We start from the raw sequence: 20,419 nt of genomic DNA on the forward strand, positions 1-20,419 counted from the left end.
TCCTCCCTGTGTTTTCTTCTAGAAGTTTCATAGTTTCAGATTTAGGTCTTTGATCTATGTTGTGATTTTTTAACGGTGAGATCCAATTTCTTTTTTCTACATAACTATACCTTTTTGCCAGCACCATTTATTGAAAAGAATATCCTTTCTCCCGTGTAAGTTCTTGGCATCTTTATCAAAATCAGTTGGCTGTTTGTACACAGATTAATTTCTGGGTTCTCCATTCTGTTTCATGGATCTGTGTGTCAACGTTTATACCAGTACCATGCTGTTTTAATTATGATAACTTTATAGCATATTTGGAGTCAGGTATTGTGATGCCTCCTTTACATATTTTTTTGTTTTTGCTCAGGATCACTTTGGCTGTTCTGGGTCTTCTGTGGTTCCTGATGAATTTGAGGATTGATTTTTCTGATTCTGTAAAGAATGCCATTGGCAGTTTAATGGGAACTTCATGAATCTGTATATTGCTTTGGGTAGTATGCACACTGTTGGCCGGCACTGTGGCTCAATAGGCTAATCCTCCGCCTAGCAGCGCCAGCACACCGGGTTCTAGTTCCGGTCAGGGCACCGGATTCTGTCCCAGTTGCTCCTCTTCCAGTCCAGCTCTCTGCTGTGGCCAGGGAGTGCAGTGGAGGATGGCCCAAGTGCTTGGGCCCTGTACCCCATGGGAGACCAGGAGAAGCACCTGGCTCCTGGCTTTGGATCAACGCAGCATGCCAGCTGCAGCAGCCACTGGAGGGTGAACCAACAGCAAAGGAAGACCTTTCTCTCTGTCTCTCTCTCTCACTGTCCACTCTGCCTGTCAATATATATATATATATATATATGGACATTGTTAACTACATTGATTTTTTTCCAATCCATGAACTTGGAATATGTTTCCTTTTTTCATTTCCTTTCTGATTTTTTTCATCAGCATTCTGTAAGTATCATCATACAAATCTTTCACTTCTCTGGATAAATTTACTCCTAAACATTTTAAATTTTTTAAAGTTGCTGTGAACAGGACTGCATTTCAGGACAGCGGGGAGGCCGCTGTTTGTGATGCCAGCACCCTGTGTCAGAGGGCCAGTCCTGGCCCCAGCAGCTCTGCCTCCAATTCAGCCCCCTGCTAGTGTGCCAGGGGAAGCAGAGGAAGATGACCCAAGTGCCCAGGCCCCTGCCCCTCATAAGGGAGACCTGGATGGAGCTCCTGGCTCCTGGCTTTGGCCTGACCCAGGTCTGGCTTTTGCTGCCATTTGGGGAAGCGAACCACTGAACCAGTGGATGTACAATCTCTTTTTTCTTCTCTGTTGCTCTGCCTTTCAAATAAATAAATAAATCTCTTTTAAAAATTAAATTATATAATATATGCTGCCTACAGTATACGTGCCTCGCCACAGCCCACACTCGAAGCTCGAGTGCGACCCAGGAAAGACAGCAACACAAGGTGTCTCCAGAATTCCCATTTGAAAAATACCAAGTTGAAGTTGCTGACTAGCTACAACATGATGCCGAAAGCCAGACGGCGTCCCTGTCGTGCACCTTTGTGGAACTGTCCAGCAGAGACGATCAGTGCTTCGTCTCCTCCAACAGTTTGGGGATAATCAAGTTCCTGTTTTCCCTTATAAGCCTTTTTTTTTTTTTTTTTGGACAGGCAGAGTTAGATAGTGAGAGAGACAGAGAGAAAGGTCTTCCTTTTGCCGTTGGTTCACCCCTCAAGTGGCTGCTACAGCCGGTGCGTTGCGGCCAGTGTGCTGCACTGATCCGAAGTCAGGAACCAGGTGCTTCCTCCTGGGCTCCCATGGGGTGCAGGGCCCAAGCACCTGGGCCATCCTCCACTGCCTTCCCGGGCCACAGCAGAGAGCTGGCCTGGAAGAGGGGCAACCGGGACAGAATCTGGCGCCCCAACTGGGACTAGAACCCGGGGTGCTGGTGCCGCAGGCGGAGGATTAGCCAAGTGAGCCACGGCGCCAGCCCATTAATGTCTTTTTTAAAAAGATTTATTTATTTGAAAGAGTTACAGAGAGGTAGGAACAGAGTTCTTCCATCTGCTGGTTCACTCCCCAAATGGCTGCAACAGCTCGAACTGAGCTGATCGGAAGCCAGGAAACTTCTGGGTCTCTCACGTAGGTGCAGGGGCCCAAGCACTTGGGCCATCCTCCACTGCCTTCCCAGGCCACAGCAGAGAGCTGGACTGGAAGAGGAGCAACCGGGACAGAATCCGGTGCCCCGACTGGGACTAGAACCTGGTGTGCTGGCGCCGCAGGCGGAGGATTAGCCTAGTGAGCCTTCTATTTCTTCCGTCCCTTTCTCCAACTTTACCAACTCTATCTCCAACAGATAGAGACAGTAGCGAGTCCTTGTACTTCAACACAGCAACTCAGCAGCACCACAAATGTGCAAGGATGCAAGTCCCTGCTCTCTCCTCCCAAGGTATTCCACCCTGTGTTTAAAAAATATCTGTTTGGCTTGCTTTGGTATCCAGTGGTGTGAAACACGTCTTGGAGCTCAGCAGACTGCGCCGGGAGATGAAGTACTGCTCACCTCTGCAGGGCGGTTCCGCAGAGATCGGTCTCACGTTAGACGGCTCTCTCCGCTCCCTCCCCTTCCCTACTAAAACACTTCCTCGCTCCACAGTTTGCTTCTTCCTTCTGTCTCTAAAGGGGAGGGAGAATTGGTGGGAAAGTGGAACAGGAGAAGGAAGAGCGTCAGTCAAATCTGTTTTCCCATTTTCTTTCCGCATTCCAAATCCTCTGTGTCATAATCGGTGGGGTCACATGAACTCAGCATGAAACTCTGTCTTCTCCACGGGGCTTCATGTGGGCGCGATGACCCCGAAACAGATGCTCTGGGGGATGTCGTAAGCTTCGGCTCTGCCACAGTGGTATCTTCACGTGTCATCCTGCTTCCGTGGGGCGTAGCCCAGGCGCCACCCACGGCCGGAAGAGAAGCCGTGGGCTCCACCCAGGCTTACTAAGAACCATTTCCTTTCGGGCATCTTTTCCGTGAGACCCTGGGGTCCTCTAGGATTACAGCCGGCTCATCTCACTAGGTCTCAGTTTCCTTGAATAATTTCCAGAACCAGCGATTACTGCGCTACGCACACTCAGTGATGCAGTGAGTGGTCTGGAGAGCTGAGAGGCATAGCATTCTCGCCCTCTCTGGTTCACCACCCATGCTAGGCCAGTCAAGGCCACCACTTAGAGCCCTGCCTCGCACAGCGGCCTGGATTCCTCAGCACACAGAGCGTCCTCTCCCAGAAGCGATGGGTCGTCTAATGCTGACTCTCGTGCTCTGTGCGTTGCTTGCACAGGTGACCGAAGGTAACGGAACCCCATGAAGTAGGTGACGGCACGAGGAGGAGCTGCTGTCGCTGGGCTCCACAGATAGCCTGAGGGAAAAAGACAGTCTATAAGGAGAGCATCTGGGGCCAATTAAGGGCAAATCCAGGCCGGCGCTGCGGCTCAATAGGCTAATCCTCCGCCTAGCAGCACCGGCACACCGGGTTCTAGTCCCGGTCAGGGCACCGGATTCTGTCCCGGTTGCTCCTCTTCCAGGCCAGCTCTCTGCTGTGGCCAGGGAGTGCAGTGGAGGATGGCCCAAGTGCTTGGGCCCTGCACCCCATGGGAGACCAGGAAAAGCACCTGGCTCCTGCCATCGGATCAGCGCGGTGCACTGGCCGCAGCGGCCATTGGAGGGTGAACCAACGGCAAAAGGAAGACCTTTCTCTCTCTCAGTCCACTCTGCCTGTAAAAAAAAAAAAAAAAAAAAAAAAAAAAAAGGGCAGATCCAGGCTCCTCCTCTCTAAGAAGCTCCCTGGAGGGGGCATTAGCAAATGGGGGGGGGGTGTCCTCTGAGACATTTCTCCAAAAGGCAAGAATTTCCGGAGTGCTCCGAGCTGCCCTGTCGGTCTCTCTCTATCACAACCCAGCGCTGGCTTGGCCTCACCTCACTGCTGTTTTCACTATTCCATCGCTGTGTCCTGTTGGTTGAACTCTTCCTAGCATCGTGAATTCTTTGTCCTGGCTGTACCTTTCTAGAAACGGCCTCATTTTCGCGTCCTTAGGTACGGTGAGCAAGGCTGTCGGCACTGCAGATTCTGCGGCGATGTCAAGCGGAGGGCACAACACAGAAGGCTGAGGTGGAGGAGGGGAGAAGTGGAATGAGGACAGGGGAGAAACCAGTGATCGGTGGGGGGCTTCTGAGTCTGGATCAGTGTGAAGAGCTTCTTCCTTCTTTTCCATTATACCGCTTTGGGAAACTATTCACCTTTTATTGAAAAAAAAAAACTTGTAACTGATTTGGGTATCAAGCAATTGATAGGTTTGCATGGGTTTAGGGAAGAGAAACGTGCTCTGATACCCAATAATACCAATTCTTCAATATTTCTTTAAAAAAAAAAAGATGTATTCATTTGAAAGTCAGAGTTACACAGAAAGAGGGGGAGACAGAGAGAGAGAGAGAGAGAGAAACAGAGAGGGCTTCCATCCTCGGGTTCACCCCCCCAGATGGCCTCAATGGCCAGTGTTGGACAGGCCGAAACCAGGAGCCAGCAGCTTCCTCTGGGCCTCCCATGTGGGTAGCAGGGGCCCAAGGACTTGGGCCATCTTCTGCTGCTTTCTCAGGCCATAGCAGAGAGCTGGATCAGAAGTGGAGCAGCCAGGACTTGAGCACCCATATGGAATGTCGGCTACGCCACAGCACCGGCCCCTCCTCACTTTTCCCCTGCAGGATCAATGTCATCAACTTCTTGCATATTCTAGCAGATGAGAACATACATATTTTTACATGTAAATTTAGATCTTTAAAAATTCAGTTGTAAATTAGCCATATAGATCATGAAGCAAAGCACTAGCAATATGTCTCAGAGCCTTCGTATCAACACATAAACCTAGTTCACCTTTTCAAATTGATATATGAGGATTTGAGTGACAGCTGTCAATCTCCTCTCTTTATTTCATTGTTTCACTGCTGCTGGGAAATGGGTTTTAGTTATCATAAACAGTTCAGTGAGGGAATTTTGTCCGCGAATGTGTGTCTTTCAAGTTATGACCGACATAATGCACACTAACACACACATACAGACACAGAGGAGAGAGAGAGAGAGAGAGAGAGAGAGATTGTCAAAATGCCTGCACAAAAGGCTACACAACTCTGCTCACAGCGTCAGTTGTGCGAGAGTCAGTTTCATGCACTCACACTTCTTTTCCTGTTATATTCTTCCAAGCTTTGCAGTCTGAGACAGGAAAATGCTGTTTTCTTGCTTGAAGGAATTCCTGGCTCTTTAACTGTGAGCTTGAATGTCTATTTTACTAGATGTCTGAACTACTCTTTACTGATTTTTATGTACCAAAAATTGATAAATTCTGAGATACTGTATTTTGTTTAGAAAGATTTTTTCACTTCCACTAAGTAGATATAATTACTTCTATATTCTTATATCTTAACTCACATGTTGATGTAGTAAGTGAATCAAAGAATTAATATCTACATCCATTTCTGATTATGAACTAATTGTTGGAAATACACAAAGTTTAAAAAATTTTTATTTTATTCATTTAAAAAGCAGAGGGGGTGAGAGACAGAAAGAGAGAGAGAGAGAGAGAGAGAGAATGAGAATGACCTCATCTGCTGGTTCATTCTTCAAATACCTCTGAACACAGGGCTGGTCCAGGCCAAAGCCAGGAGCTGGGAACTCAGTCTGAGTCTCCCACAGGGGTGGCAGGGACCCAGCCACTTGAGCCATCACCACTGCCTCCCAGGGGCTGCATCAGCAGGGAGCAGGATCAGAGGCAGAGTGAGACACAAGCCCAGGTACTCCAATATGGCATGTGGGTGTCCCCAGTGGTGCTTAACCAGTGCACCAAATGCCCTCCCCATGTGCTTTTATTTTATTTACTTTATATTTAATCATTTTTTAACATTTTGCCAAGTTTGTTTTATTGGAAAGTTTGGGATTATTTATAAACGAGTTAAAAAATGTTTTTCTGTTGCTTTCTCTCAGTTTCCTTTTTAATCATTTGAATAAAAATATGTAGCCTGTTTATAAATTTTCTACTACACCATTAGCATTTTCTCACTTGACAAATATTTTTCAAAAATTGTATTTTCAAAGATTGCATACAATTTCATAGAATGGATGTGTAAATTACTTATCAAATTGTTTTTGCCTAAGTACGTCTTTGTTTTGCATACAAAGATGGTCAATATGAGCTTTCTCTTTCTTTAAAGGTTTATTTTATCTATTTGAAAGGCAGAGCTATAGAGAGGATTTTAGGATTTTCAGATCTGGAGGAGGGGTGACCTACACTGGGGTCTCTGCTCAGAGCTCTGAAGCGGCCCCGTCAGCACACACAGCAACAGCCAGCAGACTGGCAGCGGCCTGTCTGCTCCTCCGTGATCCTGGCCTCCTGACCTCATCCATGTGCGACTGTCCCGGTGCTCCTTCCCCCACTACAGTCACACTGTCCTGCACTGTGGGGAGCAACTGGGAGCAACTCGGACTAGACTAAGTTACTGGAATTAAGACTTATTCTATGCATCTGCTCTCCCACAATATGGCGCTGGGAGAGGAGGAAACAGCTTCTACTCAGCTGCCTCAGTTCAACCAATAAACAGCAGGACCTGCTCCTGATTGGAGGAGAGCAGTGTACTCGGCGTGTGGGTAGCAGAGTTGGGATTGGTGGAAGAGGACTATAAAGGAGGAGAGAGACAACATGCACCAGGAACATCTATCTGAAGGAACACCTGTGCAGCCCCCAAGAGAGCCGGCCGGCGGTGTGCTGCTCCCCCAGGGAAGTGGGGAAAGCGGCAGGGGGAACCGCCCTTCCACGGAGGTGGGAGGACGGCAGCCAACCCGGGAAGGACCAGCAGCAAACCCGGGGAGGGCCGAGCAGACAAAAGAACAGCGCAGGGTCCTGTGTCGTTCCTCCACAAAGACGGGGAGCGACACTGCACGTCTTCTTCAAACAGGCCAGACTAACCCGGACAGCTCTCGCCTCTGCATGGGAGGTACTTGCCCCGATACCACCGTGGCTGATTCCTCACCGCCTTCGAGGTGTTTGCCACCTTGTCACACAGACCTGTGTTAACTCCTGTTTAATAAGCCATAATCCGCCCCCATGACCTTCCAATTACCCTTAGATCTATTGTCCCTTCATTGTGCAAACCATGTCTTACCTTCTTGAATACAAAACAATATACTTACTTTTTATTGTCTGCTCCCTGTGTTAGAAAGTAAGTTCTGTGTGATTCTTTTTTTTTTTTTTTAAAGATTTATTTATTTATTTATTTGAAAGTCAGAGGTACACAGAAAGAGGAGAGGCAATAGAGAGAGCACGGTCTTCCATCCACTGGTTCACTCCCCAATTGGCCACAATAGCTGGAGCTGTGCCTATCCAAAGCCAGGAGCCAGGAGCTCCTTCTGGGTCTCCCACGTGGGTGCAGGGGCCCAAGGACTTGGGCCATCTTCCACTGCTTTCCCAGGCCATAAACAGAGAGCTGGATTGGAAGTGGAGCAGCCAGGATTCGAACCGGCACCCTTATGGGATGCGGTATTGCAGGTGGTGGCTTTACCCACTATGCCACAGCACCGGCCCCTCTGTGTGATTCTTGACTGTTTGGTTCACCAGCATACCTTGAGGGCCTAGAAAGGTGTCATCACCATTGGAAGCATGCAATGGGACTATAGTCTAAATTTTAAGCCTGCAAGGAGTAATTTTTAAAAAGTGGGATCAATGCAATTTTGAAGAAGAACTGACGGAGCTTGAGAAGGGAAGGGAAGGCTAGAGATGACTTAGATTTTCAGTGTGGAGTCGCTGGCAGGAAAGACTAAGAAACAGCCTTTGTAGATGCGAGAAATGAAGAAAGGTTAGCATTTGTCTAGACTTGAAACTTGCAGAAAATTCCTCAAAATGCAAAGTGAAATAGAGGCAATAAGATAGCAAAGGCAGAGTTAGTACGGGGCCGGAGTTGTGCAGCAGGGTGAGCTGCTGCTGGGAGGCCCCCTACCTATGGGGGCGCCGGCCCCAACTCCAGCTCCAGCTCCCTGCTCGTGCTCCTGGGAAGGCAGCGGAGGACGACTCAAGTCCTCTGCCTTCCACATGGGAGACCCAAACGGAGTTCCTGGTCCTGGCTTCATCCTGGCCCAGCATTGGCCGTTGTGGCCATTTTGGGAGTGAACCAGCAGGTGGAAGATCTCTCTGTGTGTCTCCCTCTCTGTGTGTCGCTCTGCTTTACAAATAAGTAAATAAATCTTTTAGAAAGGAACAAGTAACCAGAGAAGAAGGACTAGAAGTAGCATTTCCCAGGGGATGAAATTTCCTAGGAACCAAATTAGCGGGATCTTAATACACGACAGCGGGTGCAATGCTTTGTATAGATGATCACGCTCAGCCCAAACAGGCTTTGCGTTTTGAGGGTTACTTGCCCCTCTGCACATACACCAGGTTTCCTCAACCAGCAGACTTGCTCCCGCGGCTGCCTCTGCCTAGAACACACGTACCTCGGTACTTCTCGGCCAGCTGGAAGGAGAACAATGATTGTGGAATCGGCTTGATGGGAGCAGGCTCGCTTGTTCTCACCACTCAGCGGGATAATCACCTGCCCAGAAATGCCGCCAGGCTTCTCTTGGGAGCTAAGCTTCCCTAGACAGCCTTTCCTGATCCTTATTCTTGCTCGCCTCGTCTGTTAATGACCTAACCTGGTGGACCCAAGGACTTGGACCCTCTTCTATTGTTTTCCCAGGCCGTAGCAGAGAGCTGGATCGGAAGTGGAGCAGCCAGGACTCAAACCGGTGCCCATGTGGGATGCCGGCACTGCAGGGTGGCAGTTTTACTCACTACGCCACAGCGCCGGCCCCAACACTATTTTCAATACATACTTTTGCTTTCTTGGTTGTCTCTCTCAATAGCTTGTAGTCCCTGTCATTCAGGTATGAGTCTAGATAGCAATGGCAATAGTTGTAAATTTTGGAGTGAATGAATGATGGTAGAGTTAAAATTCTGACCAACTCTTTATGCCATGCAGGTAGCTGGGGAATCAAAAGATGCTGGAAGAACGACGTAGGACATTGCCGAAGACGATGCTTGGACGACGAAAGGTACATACGTCTCTGCAGGAACAAGCTGTCGTGCTGCATCTCCTTAACACTTTCGTATGACATCACTCGAAGGCCACCGCCGCCCGTGATCAACATAGAGGATTTCACAGATTCTTTTGATGAGGATCAATTTTCTGCTTCGCCGGTATCAAGGCTGAGTGATGAGGTGACGTTTTTTGGAACTCCAGAGACCAGGGCTCCCACTTCTCAGACAGTTACTACCGAGCACACGACGCCAGGTGTACTGGCAAATAGTGCTGGGAGTGGAAGTAGTCTTCAGGGAGCTAACGCTACCAGCGCGATTCCGCGGGGAAGGCTCCACTGGAGACAGGATAACCACGGGGATGGATAGCCCCGCCGCCGCCGAGACAAGAGCCACGGCAGTAACCAGATTTCTGGAAATACCTAAGGAGAAACATACGTAAGATACGTAAATACTCTGTACTGGGCCTGGAGTCTGTTCTGGTGGATTAAAATGTAGAGCCAACTTTGGTCTCAAGTGAACATATGTGTGTCTATTTTTCTGTGTCAAAAAAAGAAATTGAGGACCACTGTTTGGAGCTGCCTGTGATGACGGAGACAAGGATTTTGACTCTGGTAATCCCTGACCTGCTGTTCTCATGCAGAGAAAGGCACAGAGAGCAAGCTCCAGACAGTGTGGCCTTCTCACATACCCCACACGCTGTGTTATTTTAAAGATTTATTTATTTATGTGAAAGTCAGAGTTACACAGAGAGAGAAGGAGAGGCTGAGAGACAGAGAGAGAGAGAGAGAGAGAGAGAGAGAGAGAGAGAGAGAAGTCTTCCATCTGCTGGTTCACTCCCCAGTTGGTTGCAACAGCTGAGGCTGCACTGATCTGAAGCCAGGAGCCAGGAGCTTCCTCCAGGTCTCCCATGTGGTTGCAGGGGCCCAAGCACCTAGGCCATCTTCTACTGCTTTCTCAGGCCATAGCAGAGCTGGCTCGGAAGTGGAGCAGCCAGGACTAGAACCAGTGCCCATATGGGATGCCAGTGCTGCAGGCAGAGGATTAACCTATTGTACTACGGCGCCGGCCCCTTTCCTTCTGAATCAATTGCATATTAATAGCCCGTCACCCCCTCTATGCTGTGCATGTGGAGTGTGACTCGGTCTTGCTTGTTGCTGCATCTCAAGCCATTAGACCAGTATCTTCCACATGATAAGTGCACAGTAAAATACGGGAGCCAGGTTTTCACACGGTTATCCCATCAGATATGAGAAGGTGACACAGCGTAAAGCAGTAGCCTGCAAATGTGCTACTGGCTACAAAAACACTTCCCAAGTCACTCACACTGGTAGTTTAAAGGAATCAGCTTGCAGACCTTCAACTTCCAAATTTCTCACGATGCTCTGAGTGTTCCTTAACATTTTTTAAGAATTATTTTGGTATAGTTATATCATATGCTAATGCGATGCATGTATACACTGTGGAATGATCAGCCCATGGTGATTAGCACTCCCGTGTCCTCAAACGTTTGTTGTTTATATATTAGGAAACTTCAGGCTCTTCCAGTGATTTTGGAATATTTTTCTACCATCGACTTTAGAACTCTTCTTCTCCCACTCTGGAAAGCGCATCTGCCTCTAACTCATCCTTTGTCGGATCAACACTCATTGTCCTGAGCGTATCCAGAGGCCAAGTCAGTAGGCCTGAAATACGGGGACTGATGCTGAGGAAGTGAGTGGTCATAAAAATTCTTCGGGACTTAAAGAGCTCTAATTTTTGTGTTTGTGAAAGCAGTGATGGAAGTGCGGATCAAACTGAAGGTGGACAGATCCATGAAAACAAACTTTCATTCCCCTTCATGTGGGATTTGGGGCACAGAACTCGGGAGGCCTTACCAGACCTGGGTGACTGAACTATTGCTGTCTTATATCCAGCTTCTGTTGATCCGTATCGTGGGTGCCCAGTCCTCCAGCTTGTCCCCTACTCACTTATGTGAATAAGATCCCAGTACTTACATTTTCAAAAGTTAAAACTGGGAAGCAAGTGGGTGCTGATCTTCATTCTGTAAGAGATGCGATTCTTCCACATGTACATAAACTAATAGGAAGCACTACCTACTTACTGAAAGAATTATAAACGTCGGGAAGGAGCTAGCCCATCCGTGTAAACTGTATGCTAAAACAACGCAACCTTTTTAAGAAGCCTCGTTGGAACAGAGGCCAGAGGAATGCACCAGACAGTAAGCAGCCGGTAGCTTGTGTGAAAACACGGCAACTCCAAATGCCTTCTCACCGCACTGGCGGACGTCCTGGTCATATACAGAGCATGGCAGTTTTTCGGGGGTCCCCACGTGTTCCAGAAAGTGTAGGTTGCTATCACTGTCAGAACGTAAAGCAGCCGTGCTGGCCTCTCCCACCTGTCAGCGAAGCTCCTGTGTCCTCCTCATCTTTAGTCTGCTCCCTTCCTGGACGGTGGCGCCCACGCACACTGCCCCTCCTGGAGCTCGGTGACGCCAGCCCTCGGCATGCACCTGCAGGCTGCCAGCACAGTCGGCTCTGGACGTTCCACGACGAAGGGTCGGTAGCTTCGCCCTGCGTAGGTGCCGCCTCTCTGGGAGGACTCCGTGCGCTCTCTGAGATCTCCTGAGACATAAATGCGCTCTTGGAATCCTTGTTTCTCTGGTCCTTATTACATTGCACTCCGGCAGGATGATAGTTTGAGGGCAGCAATATGCTCATATGAACTTCTCCAAACTGCTCAGACACACGGATGTGAAACGTGACACAATATTAAGAATGATATGGGGCCGGCGCTGAGGCGTAGCAGGTAAAGCTGCCACCTGCAGTGCCAGCATCCTATCTGGGCACTAGTTCAAGCCCCGGCTGCTCCTCTTCCGATCCAGCTCTCTGCTATGGCCTGGGAAAGCAGTAGAAGACGGCCTAAGTCCTTGGGCCCCTGCACCCATGTGGAGGACCCGGAAGAAGCTCCTGGCTCCTGGCTTCAGATTGGCTCAGCTCCAGCTGTTGCGGCCATTTGGGGAGTGAACCAGTAGATGGAAGACCTCTATCTCTGTCTCTACCTCTCTCTTCCTCTCTCTCTCTCTCTCTCTCTCTCTCTCTGCCTCTCTCTCTCTCTCTCTGCCTCTCCTTCTGTCTGTGTGTAACTCTTCCTTTTAAATAAATAAATAGATCTTTCAAAAAAAGAATATTTCAGCTGTGTTTTGGGTGGGGGCTCTGGTAGGGATCCATAGAAGGAGAGATGAGGAGACCCAAAGATTCAAGTTGTGGGCACCCACTTGTCTTGACTTTCTGCTTCCTTCTGCCTGGGACGTGGTTATAGTGCTGTAGGCAGTGCTGCATCTGTAGCAGTCAGGCAACAGGAGCGTGAAGAGCATGCGAACCCAGGCCCGAGCTGAGGGCCTGAGATGCCAGCGTCCCCTATGGGCGCCGGTTCCTGTCCCGGCTCCTCCACTTCCAATCCAGCTCCCTGCTAAGGTGTCTGGGAAAAGCAGAAGCTGGCCCGAGTGTTTGGCCCCCTGCCATCATGCTGGAGACCCAGATGAGGCTCCTGGCTCCTGGCTTCAGCCTGGTTCGGCCCTGGCCAATACAGCCACTTGCGGAGTGGACCAGCAGTTGGAAAAGCTCTCTCTGTGTCTCTCCCTCTCTCTCTGTAACTCTTTCATATAAATAAATCTTAATTTTTTAAAAAAAGCAGTGTATGAACAAAACAGAAGGTGATGCCGTTATAGAATGCCAAGTTTCATTCAAGAAAAATGAAACCTGCATTTGTAAACTTTTTCATGTCTCATACATGTTACAGCCTATGGGATTCCTAACTGCTACATCAAGAGTGGTAGATAGAAGGTGAGTTAGGTGTAGTTTTATCTCCCGTGTCCTCGTTTGCCTCTAGTTCATTTCAGAGGCTATGAAGACAAACAAGACACCTTCACTGGAAATTTGCAGTATGTTACTGAGTGAGTTGTTTGCTGAGGATTATTTGTGTTTTTCTCACTGCTCTATTTCTGGCTGCTTGATCACAACAGGCAGAGAGAAGGTTTACAATACACATCTGTGGAAGGAGTAAAATGTGAGTGTGCCCTTTGTCACACACACACACACACAAACACACACACACATGCACACACGCACACTTGCATGCGCAAGGCACACAGGCACACACGTGCATACACACGTGCACACATATGCACACACGTGCACACACGTGCCCAGCCCATCAGCAGGTTTTACATTTGGTGGAGGAAGTCACTGATACCCCCTCAGCTTGTTCATCTGCTTTTTCCTTCTTTACTGAGCAAGTCTTCTTGTGTTGTAACGCAATCCATCAAGGGGGCCTCGTGTACAAAGTGGCATCTGAAAAACAACAAGTGGACACATCTTCACCCCGTGTATGATCAGCCCTGTGAAACAGAAAATCGAAGGCATGGCTCAATCTCAGTGTGAACATTTTCCCTCCAAAAGAGCATCCAACATCTTTAATCAAATTTACTTTTAGATGGATTAAAAGTTAAAGATAAAACATAAGCCAATTTAAAAATCAAGAGAACTAACAAGAGAGAAAGCTTGGGTAAGGTGCTCGGGTTCTAGGCTCTGCTAAAGAATCCCCAGTCTCACCTTACATACCTGAAGCAGGAGCAAAGGTGGCGTTAGCCAACCTTGCAGCACAGTCCAGGAACATCTCAAGTACAGACCAGACTGGCTCACTGGTCTGGAAACCTGACAGAAGAAAAGATGGGTCCCTTTTGGAGATAATTGTTACTTATTGAAAACTCCACTAATGTTTATATGTTTGACATAATGTAAAATTATAAGACTTTTTAAAAAAAAATCCAATTTTCCTGAGAGGAAGTGATGAATAGAAGCAGAAGTGGGGGTCATTTAGCTGATGAAATTATTACCAGAGACATAAGACAATTCTGATTTAAAATACCTTAGGACTGCTGGTTTGAGTCCTGCCTGTTCCACTTCCAACTCAGCTCCCTCCTAATGCACCTGGGAAAAGCAGTGGAAGATGTCCTAAGTCCTTGGACCTCTGTACACACGTGGGAGACCTGGATGAAGCCCCTGGCTCCTGGCTTTGGCCTGGCCCAGCCCTGACCATTGTGGCCATTTGGAGAGTGAACCAGTGGCTGGAAGATTTCTGCCTCTGTTTCTCCTTCTTTCTCTCTGTAACTCTGCCTTTCAAATAAATAAATACATATTTTTTTAAAAAACACCCTAGAGATTCTAGTAGGGAAAAGAGCAGTGTTGAGACAAGGAAATTTAATCCATGAACCAAGAAAAATTAATGCAAATGAAAAGCTCAGTATTAAAATGAAGACTTAGTTCAAAAGGTTTAACGATAGACTGGGGAAAACATAGAAAACAGTAACTTAACTTGAAGCTCTCTTGAACATTCAAGTAGAAATTTCCCAAATGAAACACAGAGAGAGAGTGAAGAAAAAATAAACACAACACCAGAGATTTGTGAAAAATCACAATTCTATATCAATTTAGTTAGATCCCAAGACCCAAAGGACAGAATGAAGCAGAATAAATGTTGAAGAGTTAATGATGTAGGACCTGGCAAAAGTGATCCGAAACTTCCGCAAACTAACCAGTAGATGTCAAACTGCCGGAAACCAAAAGCCAAGAGTAGATCTTAAAAACACCCAGAGGAAAAGGCTGCTGTCTAGGAAAGAATGGTGACATAAATGATGCTGAGCCAATCAAGGTGGGAATAGAGGGTGACGTCAGCAAGACACAGGGCAGGCAGTCCCAGTCCTTGCTCCCACGGGGAAACAAAATGTAATGTTACTTGGTCCAAAATGCCTGTATGAGAATTCCAGAATCCATGTAAGAAGCTGCAGGACCCCAAGCAAGCACAAAGCCACGGGAAGTGGCATTGAAATAAGAAGAGAAATATCACCTGTCTCCATCGACCCCTTCCCCAGACGGGCACGACTCAGCACCATGAGACAGTGCCGCGGAGCACGGGGGACCGGGAGGTAGCTCTCGTCTCCTCGCTCTTGAACCACTGATAGCACTGGCAAGGTGAGGGCGTCTGGGTGCTACTAGGAACGGAGAGTGGGGATCAGCTCTCTGTGGCCCGCACAGCTCAGCATAACTGGGAGGAACACACGGTCTGAGAGTGTCCCTGGAGAAGGGGGAGAGGAGGGGACACGCACCCGGTATCCGGGCATCTCAGAAGCTGCCGGAAGCACCGGTGTCTCTCTCACTGGACTCAGGGAGCTGACAGGAGGCCAGCACACTTTCCGTGCTGAGTGTGTGCGATACAGGGGAGAGTACCAGCTCCGGAAAGCCCGATCAGCGGATTGCCTTGCCTTGGTCATTACACATTGGGTGCATGGATCCAATCCCTCACTCCACCCCATACATGGGTACAATTATGATGCGTCAATTAAAAGCAAGAACAAAGGGCTGGCCTTGTGGCACAGTGGGCTGAGCCACCATTTACAGCACGAGCATCCCATATTGAAAGGCCAGTTTGAGTCCTGACTGCTCCACTTCCAATCCAGTTCCCTACTAATGCACCTGGGAAAGCAGCAAAAGATGGCCCAAGTGTTTGGGCCCCTGCACCCATGTAGGAGACCCAGATGGAGTTCCAGGCTCCTGGCTTCAGCCTGGCCAGCCTTGGCTCTTGCAACCGTTTGGGGAGTGAACCAGCAAATTGTAGAATACTCTCCCTGCCCCCTGCTCTACCCCCCATCACTCTGCCTTTCAAATTAATTAATTACTCTTTTAAAATCTTTTAAAATTTTAAATTTCAAATTAGTCTTTTAAAAACAAAAACCAAGGGCTAGCACTGTGGTACAGACTAAGCCTCTGCCTGTGGCACCAGCATCCCATTATGGGCACCAACTCATGTCCCAGCTGCTTCTCTTCAATCCAGCTCCTGGCTCCTGGCTTTGGATCGGCGCAGCTCCGGCCGTCACAGCCAACTGGGGAGTGAACCAGCGGATGGAAGACCTCTGTCTCCATCTCTCTATCTGTAACTCTGCCTCTCAAATGAATAAGTAAATCTTACAAATATTAAATTAAAAAAGAAAGCCAAAAACCCAAAACAAAAATACTTGACAGTGCTCTTTAAAAAATGAAAACTTCCGGCCGGCGCCACAGCTCAATAGGCTAATCCTCTGCCTGCGGCGCCAGCACCCCGGGTTCTAGTCCCGGTTGGGGCACCGGATTCTGTCCCGGTTGCCCCTCTTCCAGGCCAGCTCTCTGCTATGGCCCGAGAGTGCAGTGGAGGACAGCCCAAGTGCTTGGGCCCTGCACCCCATGGGAGACCAGGAGAAGCACCTGGCTCCTGCCTTCAGATCAGCGCAGTACGCCGGCCACAGCGCACTGGATATGGCGGCCATTGGAGGGTGAACCAACGGCAAAGGAAGACCTTTCTGTCTCTCTCTCTCACTGTCCACTCAGCCTGTCAAAAAAATTTAAAAATAAAATAAAATAAAAAATAAAAAAATTTTAAAAAGTTAAAAAAAAAGAAAAGAAATACTGCAGGGGTTGGTGCTGTGGCATAGGGGGTAAAGCTGCCACCTGCAGTGCCTGCATCCCTTCTGGGTACCAGCTCAAGTCCTGGCTGCTCCACTTCTGATCCAGTTCTCTATGGCCTGGGAAAGCAGTGGAAGATGGCTGGGCCCCTGCACCTGCGTGGGAGACCTGGAAGAAGCTCCTGGCTCCTGGCTTCAGAACAGTGCAGCTCTGGCCATTGCAACCATCTGGGGAATGAACCAGTGGATGGAAGACCTCTCTCTCTCTCTCTCTCTCTCTCTCTCTCTCTCTGCCTCTCTAATAAATAGATAAATCTTAGAAAGAAAGAAAGAAGGAAAGAAAGAAAATAAACACTGCAGCTCAATGTACATCAATTATATCTCAATCATTTTCTTTTTCGAGTCCCAGCTGCTCCACTTCTTTTTTTTTAATATTAATTTATTTTTTACACATAGAGAGGAGATGCAAAGAGAGAGAGGTTTTCCACGCACTGGTTCGTTCCCTAGATGACCGCAACAGCCGGAGCTGCGCCGATCCGAAACCAGGAGCAAGGAGCTTCTTCTGGGTCTCCCATATGGGTGCAGGGGTCCAAGGATTTGGGCCATCTTTTACTGCTGCCCCAGGCCATAGCAGAGAGCTGCAGCAGAAGCGTAGTAGCTGGGTCTCGAACCGGCGCCCATATGGGATGCCGGCACTGCAGGCGGCAGCTTTACCCGCTACACCACAGCACCGGCCCCATCTCGATCATTTTTTAAAGAAAGAAAAAACCACTTCCCAAGAACAAAGCCTTTAGAATCCCACAGCTTCTAGGGGGTGATTCAGTCACTCAAAAAAATGTATCATGAATAAAATTGTCTTTGCCAACCTCAAACTCAGTGCCATTCAAAGAAAACAATTGTTGTTAGAGTAACATGAGCCCTGCACTCTTACAGTTAGTGCCTTTACATTCATACACTCACATATATAACTTCACATAAATTAGGATGATTACTAGGATTGCTACAAAATATTGCTTTCTCACTCAAAAAATGGTTAGGAAAACAGCAGCTGCAACCTTTTAATAATGCTCAGTAATGCTAAATCATGGCTGATGCGTGATGATGCACCCGTGACTCAAACGTAGATTTAAAGACATCTTTGGGCCCATATTTTTGAACACCAACTTCCTTCTTTTTTGTCAAAAAGACTTTCTAAATGCACAGCTTATCAACAAAGTATTAACTTGTTCAATTCACAATTGTTTAAAGGCGTCTCTGAAAAGGATATCAAGGGGCCGATGCTGTGGCGTAGCAGGTTAACGCCCTGGCCTGAAGCGCCAGCATCCCACATGGTCTCTTGATTGGAGACCCGGCAGCTCCACTTCTGATCCAGCTCTCTGCTGTGGCCTGGGAAAACAGTGGAAGATGGCCCAAGTCCTTGGGCCCCTATACCCACATGGGAGACCCAGAAGAAGCTCCTGGCTTCGGATCGGCACAGCTCCGGCCATTGCTGCCAACTGGGGAGTGAACCAGCGGATGGAAGACCTCTCTCTCTCTCTCTCTCTCTCTCTCTCTCTCTGCCTCTCCTTCTCTCTCTGTGTGACTCTGACTTTCAAATATACAAATCTTTAAAAAAAGAAAAGAAAAGGATATTAACAGGAACATATGTTATACATGCAAAATAGAAGGATATGTATGAAGTGTTCAGAAAAACGTTGATTTTAGAGGGACACACAGATAACTCGACAGGAAGATGCAAGCTCTCGTAGGACTAACTTAGGGGACCCAGCCTTAGGGGATCAGCAGAAATTCTTCCTGTGATTCCTCTTCCTGTCCCAGTCGCCACCCGATTCGACAAGGCACCTCTCCTCCGAGTCTCCCTCCTCCCCCAGGCATGCTAACTGCGGGGCTCCCCGACAGCGGCGTCTGTACGAGAGCTGCTGGCCAATAGACTGCAGTTATGCTTGGCACAGGATGCCATATCCTCCGGGTCGGCTGGCTGGGCTCACCCTGCCTAAGAAGTACTAAAAAGATCTTTTGCTCAGGGTGATACTGACTAGAGAGTTGCAGACTCCATAGAACCCACTGTCGAGCGCCTCTCGGGAGCCATGAAGTCTCTGTGGGTCACCCTTGCGGTCTTTCTGCTGCTGGTCCCGTTGGTCTCAGGTAAACAGACCCCTGGGGAGGAAGGACCACGTGGACTCCCTGTTCCCAGACTCTGGAAGCCGGGACAGAGCTCCCTGGGAGGGCAGTGGGCCGCTCCACTTCAGGACAGCTCAGCTCTGAGAGAGGCCAGGTTTCTCCCCGCAGAGGTGCCCGGCACTGCCCCGGGGCTGGGGAGGGGGTTCGGGCGAATGCTGTAAAGCAGCGTCCAGGGGCCGGCCCCAGCCACCCGCTACCCCTCGCTGTCCTGGCCCAGGCCCGCGCGCCCTCCTTCGCTGTGGGTGCCCGCGGGGTGGCCCCCGAGCCAACAAGCCTCCTTCCCTTTGCTCCGTTTCGCAGAGAAACTCTGGTTTTTCTGTTCTTCGGTGTGGCTGACAAGACAGGGGAGACTTCCCACAGGACTATACAATGAGAAGGGAAGAAACCTGTCCTGGGTGGACACGGGGGCCTACTGACCGCCCGGCAGGCTTCAGCTCTATGTGGAGTAGGCATTGCTTGTTTAGTTTTTCTAATTTTTAATTTTTGTGATATAAAGAGGAAAGATTTCCTGAATTTCATAGCTACAATTCTAAGCAGATAATCATATCTCCCACTCTGTCTCTTTCCCTCAATCCCCCTCCTTCCTTCCTTTTTTTAAAAAAATTTTTGCAAAAACATAATTTCAATCCATTCTACAATCATAGCTTCATACTCCATTAGCCATAATATTCAACAACTAAAAAGTAGAAAGACCACAGCTCCACAGGAGTAGAAACAAGAGCTAAAAACAGCCGTCAAATCACAGGGTGGCTTTCTCATTCCTCTACTTTTTTTTGTTTTTACTTATTTTTAATTTTTACTCTTGATTGACCAGTAACAAGTGTATGTATTTATGGAGTATCACCTACTGTTCTGTTACATGCATACACTGTCAGTATAACATTTATTTATGGTGGAAACATTGAAAATCCTCTCTTCTGGCTATGCTGAAATACACATATACTATGGCGAACGGTCGTCACTCCACTGCAAGAGAAAACCAATTGTTTCTCCTTACTGTAACCCTATAGCTTGTATTTGCAAAGCCTAAACAGGAACCCTGGAAGTGTGACAGGAATAAAGCAACTAAGTAGCCACAATTTCATTAGTGTTCATACTTTTCATACTGCATCCAACTGATATATGAGTTCATAACCTGCTTTTTTGAATTTTAAGATTGTATCAGGAAAAATTTTACAAATCTTTAAATAGTCTTTGAAAACATAATTTGCATAATTGTTATTCTATTGTATTATTGTACCAACATGAACTTGAAGAGTCCCTTGTTGTGTCATTTGGATTATTTTTGCTGTTGCGTGTCTATTGTAAATATCATGGAACAATCTTGTTATTGTAGCACTGTGAGATTCCTTGATTCTATGGGCAAATTGTAGAAGTTCCCTTGTTCAGTCCAATGGCATTTCTTTCAAGTTACCTGGTACATATAGCCAATTGTCACTCTTACAGTATTTGTATTTTTAACCTTTCTATTTCATATTTCTTGAAAATATTTCCAAGTATTCTGATTGCTTCAAAACTTTCTATTTTGGTTACAAATTTTTCATCCGCACATCAAATTTATTGGTATTTCCTTTCTATCTTCCTTTAACCTAGAGAGTTCATCTATCTCCATGCTGAGAACAATGATTCACCTACGCCTACTGTTTTTCATGATTCTGTTTTTTACTATGGACTC

General features: G+C 47.8%; 1 protein-coding gene across 1 annotated transcript; it reads left to right on the top strand.

Annotated features, from left to right (window-relative positions):
* The first annotated feature begins 1,977 nt into the window (after positions 1 to 1,977).
* DEFB125 (defensin beta 125) lies at positions 1,978 to 9,586 on the top strand. The gene is made up of 2 exons (XM_008256168.4): positions 1,978 to 3,308; positions 9,013 to 9,586. Exons 1-2 carry the CDS (start codon positions 3,161 to 3,163, stop codon positions 9,435 to 9,437), a joined length of 573 nt encoding a protein of 190 aa, XP_008254390.3. The 5' UTR covers positions 1,978 to 3,160; the 3' UTR covers positions 9,438 to 9,586.
* Positions 9,587 to 20,419: the final 10,833 nt, after the last annotated feature.

Source organism: Oryctolagus cuniculus, chromosome 11, assembly GCF_964237555.1.
Source record: "Oryctolagus cuniculus chromosome 11, mOryCun1.1, whole genome shotgun sequence".
In the NCBI taxonomy this organism is placed as follows: domain Eukaryota; kingdom Metazoa; phylum Chordata; class Mammalia; order Lagomorpha; family Leporidae; genus Oryctolagus; species Oryctolagus cuniculus.

Excerpts from the sequence above, each read along its gene's own strand:
- DEFB125 (XM_008256168.4), top strand. The coding sequence starts at position 3,161 with ATGCTAGGCCAGTCAAGGCCACCACTTAGAGCCCTGCCTCGCACAGCG. Across the intron at positions 3,309-9,012 it reads GCTTGCACAGGTGACCGAAG|GTAGCTGGGGAATCAAAAGA; the intron begins GTAACGGAACCC and ends TATGCCATGCAG.